This window comes from Elephas maximus, chromosome 8 (assembly GCF_024166365.1).
Source record: "Elephas maximus indicus isolate mEleMax1 chromosome 8, mEleMax1 primary haplotype, whole genome shotgun sequence".
Classification (NCBI taxonomy): Eukaryota; Metazoa; Chordata; class Mammalia; order Proboscidea; family Elephantidae; genus Elephas; species Elephas maximus.
Genome location: NC_064826.1, coordinates 26,181,494 through 26,187,493, shown reverse-complemented (window position 1 = coordinate 26,187,493; position 6,000 = coordinate 26,181,494). Strand labels below are relative to the sequence as shown.

At 37.8% G+C, this 6,000-nt stretch overlaps 1 protein-coding gene across 1 annotated transcript in view; it reads right to left on the bottom strand.

Moving 5' to 3' along the window:
* Positions 1-710: 710 nt before the first annotated feature.
* The window catches only part of NDUFA5 (NADH:ubiquinone oxidoreductase subunit A5), a 28,495-nt gene continuing 23,205 nt past the window's right edge, over positions 711-6,000 (bottom strand). Inside the window, exon 6 of the mRNA XM_049893141.1 lies at positions 711-3,781. Coding sequence (XP_049749098.1) covers positions 3,680-3,781 — 102 coding nt within the window. The 3' untranslated portion in view covers positions 711-3,679. The remainder of the gene's footprint in view (positions 3,782-6,000) is intronic.

Below are 6,000 nucleotides of genomic sequence, written 5' to 3'. Positions count from 1 at the left end.
TACTGTTCTGTTTCTTTTTTTTTTTTTTTTCATCAAAACGTTACCATTAACCTACACAGGCTACAACTTCGTTGAGTACTGAGTTGCAACCGAAAGACAGCACTTGGCACATGCAAAATTACCATGTGTTCAGTGATTTGGTACTTTACCCTAGACCCTGGAACACACTTGCATGGGGTTTCTTTAACTTCTGTTTGGCTATATAACTAACCATGGGGGCTGGGAGGAAAATGGAAAAGCTGATGTTAGCTGGTATGTGGGAATTTTCCTAAACAGAACATTGTTGATTTTCTCCTTCTGAAATATTCATAGATAGTTATTGGTTTAATTACCTTCACTGCTCTACACCTTAGGACTAGAAAAGGAAATAAGCCAAAAAAAGATACTCTCCTTTCTCCCATCACAACAATTCCGAGGGAAAGGCCAGGGTGGTGGGCTGTGATGCAAAGTAGAGGGACACAATGAAACCTGAGGCCTGAAGGCAGATGATGACATTGCAGCCATTCTATTCTGAGAGCAGACTACTTCTCCAGCTTCTCCTGATGGAGAAAGGATGGCAACCCTCAGAACTGAGTCTTGGTCCAGGAGAAATCATTAACACCAAATCTGTTGTAGGCTACAGGACAGTTGTTTATACCTATTAACCTGGTAAAATTATTAGTACCTTTCACTTCTAAAACCATTCCAAGTCAATGATAAATTATATGATTATCCTAAATATAAGCTATTTTCATCCCAAATAAAAAAGAGCTCCCAAATTGGAATATTCTGCACTGAGTCCAGGGGTGGAAGAAAGGAGGCATCATCTTTGCTGCAATTTCCTTGTTTGCAATGCTCAAATTAGTATCTCTTTAGGAGTATCTGGAATATGGTATTTAACTTGCATGAAACATACGGGCTGCTTAGGGTAAACAGGAAATTACTTAAATTAGCCCAGAACCACTCAACAACACTCAAGGTCTCTGAATAAAAGAATCACCTGCAAAGTGATTTCGTAGGACATTTATTCTCCAAGTTTATAGAAAACAACAGGAAAAGCGATTTGAAGGAGCAAAGACAATCAGGTGGAAGGCTGTGTACGCAGCTGGAATGGCAGTTAGTAAATGCAAAGGAATGAGGGACTGAACTGCAACGCCCTTTAGATACCTACCGCATTGGCATTATCTGCCTATGACTGATAAACATTTTTGCACAAAATGAAATCCAGTTTACTACATCTGTTCATATTTGTCCCAAGCGGGTACTTTGACAGAAAAAGCCAAAAAAGCAGACTCTAGATTCTTTTGGTGCAGCCCATACAGTACAGGTAGAAGTGACAGCCTTCCCAAGCATCTTCGTGAAGAGTAACGTAATCGTTAAAAGCATGAGTTCAGGAGTCAAACTGTCTAGGTTCAACATCTAGCTCCACGTCTTACTAGCTGTGGCACCCTGGATATAGTATTACACCTCTCTGTGCCTCAGTTCCTCCAGAACCCCACGCTGCACAATTCCAGGAGAGCATTAAGCACCTTGGGTTCTGGATTCCTTAACTGCAGTATCTCATTCTTCAGGCTGTAGTGCAGACTGAATGAGTGAAAGGAGTCAAATGCTTACAACAGCGTCTGCCGTATTAAATTCACAATAAACATTAATTGCTATTATTATTACTCCTCCTCCTCTACTAGCCTCATTTTCAATGCAAATAGCAATTTAAGGAAATGTGGCTGAAAGTATGACAAGGGCAGTCAGGCCAGGTTTCTGTTTTTATGTGCTCAAAGGACGTGAAAAAGGTGGATGGCTACAAAACCATCTTGAAAACATCCATGCAAACATGCTTTAAGCCAGCTGCTTTCAAGTTGACTTCAACTCATGCCAAACCCATGTGCTGGAGTAGAACTGTGCTCCATAGGGTTTTTCAATGTCTGATCTTTTGGAAGTGGATAGCTAGGCCTTTCTTCTGAGGCACTTCTGGGTGGACTCAAACCTCCAACCTTTCAGTTAGCCACTGAGCGCATTAACTATTTGCACCAGCCAGGGACTCCAAACACACTTTAGGATCACCTATCTGGGCCTTTAGTAAATACAATGTATTATATATCAAAGTTAACATTTAGAACTAAAAAGGGAGTAATAAATCATTAACTACACTTCTTTCACAGAAAAGGAAACCTAAGGGCCTGAGAGAGGTTAACGTTCTGCTTCAGGTTAGTCACTGAGTTGGTGATAATGCTAGAACCACAGGGAAGAGAAACCTGGCCTTCTGACTCGCCCTCTAATACTTGCTCCACTTCCCCTGCAGAAGGGGCTATTTTGCAATCCCACCACTGACTAAGGAGTAACCTGACAATTCACTTAACAGCTCTATAAGGAGGAGGGAGATACTGAAAAAAAAGGAAAACAGAGATTTTCTTTTATTCCAAAATACAGCACAGGGGAGAGTAAAGCACACACACATGCGTGCGCACACATGCACACACACAGAGAAAGAAAAGTACTATTCTTGAAGGAAAGAAATACCAAATTAAATTTAACTGGGTATTTAGAAATGGAGGGCTAGGAGAGAAAAGCGAGGACACGTGCCAAGTAATTTTAATTTTGTTTAACCTGAAGCGTGCCAACAGCTTCTTTCCTTGGACAGCATTTGTCTTCTGTTTGCTACCCACCTGTACTGATACTGAAAATTCCTTGTTCACTTTAAAGTTATAACCACATGATTAAGATGTTTTGAATATAAACTTATCCATATGCCAGGTAACTTCGAGATTCTTAATGTCTCTTTTTTACAGAAATTCTACCTCTACCCTGATGTAGCTGGGTTGATGAAAAAAATTAAAGGCTAAGGGCCAGAAAGGTAACTTCCTTAAATGAGACAAAAGGAAAGCTTTTCCAATTATGTATGTACAATAAGAAATCTTTCTTTCAAGTACCAAATCAACTTCTTCTACTGTACAATGAATTCTAATTGATGAAGGTTTTCAAAGATAATATGACAAAACGAAGACAATATGAAAACCAAGTAAATGGAATAAATGACTCAAAGACAGACTAAAAGAAAGTGGCATCTATATAATAGATTTGGTAATCAGTGTAAAATTATATATTTAAATTTTATTTTATATATATATATAAATATATATATATAAATCAATTTATATATATATAAATCAAAGCCAAGGAGGTTAACCACAATTTAAAATTTTATCACCAGCTATTTCCACTATTTCATCACATTTCAACATCTTTACTCTTCGCTCTTGCCAATTCACTTTAAGCAGTGACTTATAAACTTGTTGAGACAGTAACAGTAATTAAGTATCCTTTTCCTTTTTTCCAGGATAATAAAATTAAATGATGTGTCGAAGGTACTACTAAAAGTATTCCACCTCTGGTTTACAGTCTCTGGAGTGAAGATGTGTAGTATTTTTTCCAAATAATATTCATTTTTCCCACAATCTCTCTGTTTAAATATTACCACCTCTGAGCAATTTGAGTGAATGCTTTACAATCTAATAATTGATTCACAAATGCCTATTATCATAACTGTGAAGTAATCACTAACTATAGTAAGTCCTCTAAATATGTTCTATTTTCACTCTCCTCGATTTTAAGATGTCAATAATATGGAAACATTTTTATAAGACAACAGAACATTTAATTATAATCATTTTCCTATCAACACACCAAAGTCATTTAATGATGATTATATTGGCCATTTCCACTGGTTGGCAGGGGGTTCTTCCACTAAAGGCTCCCATGGTTTCCACTGTACCATTTTTCTCGCCAGACTTAGTTCATTTTCAGCCTGTTAATAAAAAAATTTTAAAACATCGTTTTATTATAGTGTTCAATAGATATTTATCATGGCTAATATTTGCAAATTTAACTACTAGAGCTATAGTTTCATATTAATCAGTACTTAATGAGCTATTCTGCCATCAAGTATTGAAGATTACTTAAATAAAATCACTTTAATTCTGACAGCCACACAACCGCTACGATTAAGAAGGAATAAGGTCACTTTTATTTTCTTCTATTTGATTGAAATCTGCTATAATTAGAGTGCTCAAAAGTTTAGTTGATGAGTTCTCCAATCTTAATTTCCTGTTTAATCGTTAGACTATAAGCTCCTTAAGGATGTGAAGTCTCTTCATCTACGGCAGTGACTTTCGTACTTTACCATCCCCTACCCAAAATACACGTGCTATACTAAAACGTGGGTGACCCTGCTGGTATTTGAACACCAGTGGACAGGTTACAGCTGAGCTTTCAGACTAAGACAGACTAGCAAGAGGGATCTCGTGGTCTACATCTGAAAAAAACTGGTCAGTGAGAATCTTATGAATAGCAGCAGAACACCGTCTAATACCGTGCCAGAAATGACCCCTCAGATTGGAAGGCACTCCAAAGGTGACTGCGGAAGAGCCACCTGCTCAAAGTAAAATCGACCTTAATAATGGGGTTGGAGTCAAGCTTTCAGGAACTTCATTTGCTGATGTGGCACAACTCAAAATGAGAAGAAACAGCTGCAAACATCCATTAATAATTGGAACAAAGAATGTACAAAGCATGAATCTGAGAAATTGTCAAAAATGAGATGGAACACATAAGCATCAATATCCTAGGCATTACTGAGTTGAAATGGGCTGATATTGGCCATTTTGAACTGGAAAATTATATGGTCCACTATGCTGGGAATGAAAAATTGAAGAGGAATGGCATTGCATTCATCATCAAAAAGAACATTTCAAGATCTATCCTGAACTACAATGCTGCAGTGACAGGATAATATCCATACACCTACAAGGAACACCAGTTAATATGACTATTATTCAAATTGACCCACAAACCACTAACGCCAAAGATAAAGAAATTGAAGATTTTTACCAACTTCTGCACCCTGAAATTGAACGAACATGCAATCAGGATGCATTGATAATTTCTGGTATTTGAATGTGAAAGTTGGAAAAAAAGAATTGGTAGTTGGAAAATATGGCCGTGGTAACAGAAATAATGCTAGAGACCACATGATAGAATTTTGCAAGATCAAAAACTTCACTGCAAATACCTTTTTTCAACAACATAAACAGTGACCATACACGTGCATCTCGCCAGATGGAATACACAGGAACCAAATAGACTACACCTGTGGAAAGAGACAACGGAAAAGCTCAATATCATCAGTCAGAACAAGGCCAGGGGCCCACTGCGGAACAAACCATCAATTGCTTGTATGCAAGTTCGGGTTGAAACTAAAGAAAATCAGAACAAGTCCAAGAGAGCCTAAGTACAATCTTGTGTATATCCCACCTGAATTTATAGACCATCTTAAGAATAGATTTGATGTGTTGAACTCGAATGACTGAAAACCAGACGAGTTGTAGAATGACATCCAGGACATCACACATGAAGACAGAGGTGATTAAAAAGAAAAGAAAGAAAGAAAAGACCAAAATGGAGGTCAGAAGAGACTCTGAAACTTGCTCTTGAACGTCGAGTAGCTAAAGCAAACAGAAGAAATGATGAACTAAAAGAGCTGAACAGAAGATTTCAAAAGGCAGCTCAAGAAGACAAAGTAAAATATTATAATGACACATGCAAAGACTTGGAGTTAGAAAACCAAAAGGGAAGTACACGCTCAGCATTTCTCAAGCTAAAAGAACTAAAGAGAAATTTCAAGCCTCGAGTTGCAATATCGAAGGACTCTGGGGAAAATATTAAATGACACAGGAAGCATCAAAAGAAGATGGAAGGAATACACAGAGTCACTACACCAAAAAGATTTGGTCGATATTCAACCATTTCAGGAGGTAGCTTATGATCAGGAACCAATGGTACCAAAGGAAGAGGTCTAATCTGTACTGAAGGCATTGGGGCAAAACAAGGCTACAGGAATTGATTGAATACCAACTGAGATATTTCAACAAATGGATGCAGTGCTGGAAGTGCTTACCCATCTATGCCAAGGAATTTGGAAGATAGCTACCTGGTCAACCGACTGGAAGAGAGATCCATATTTATGCC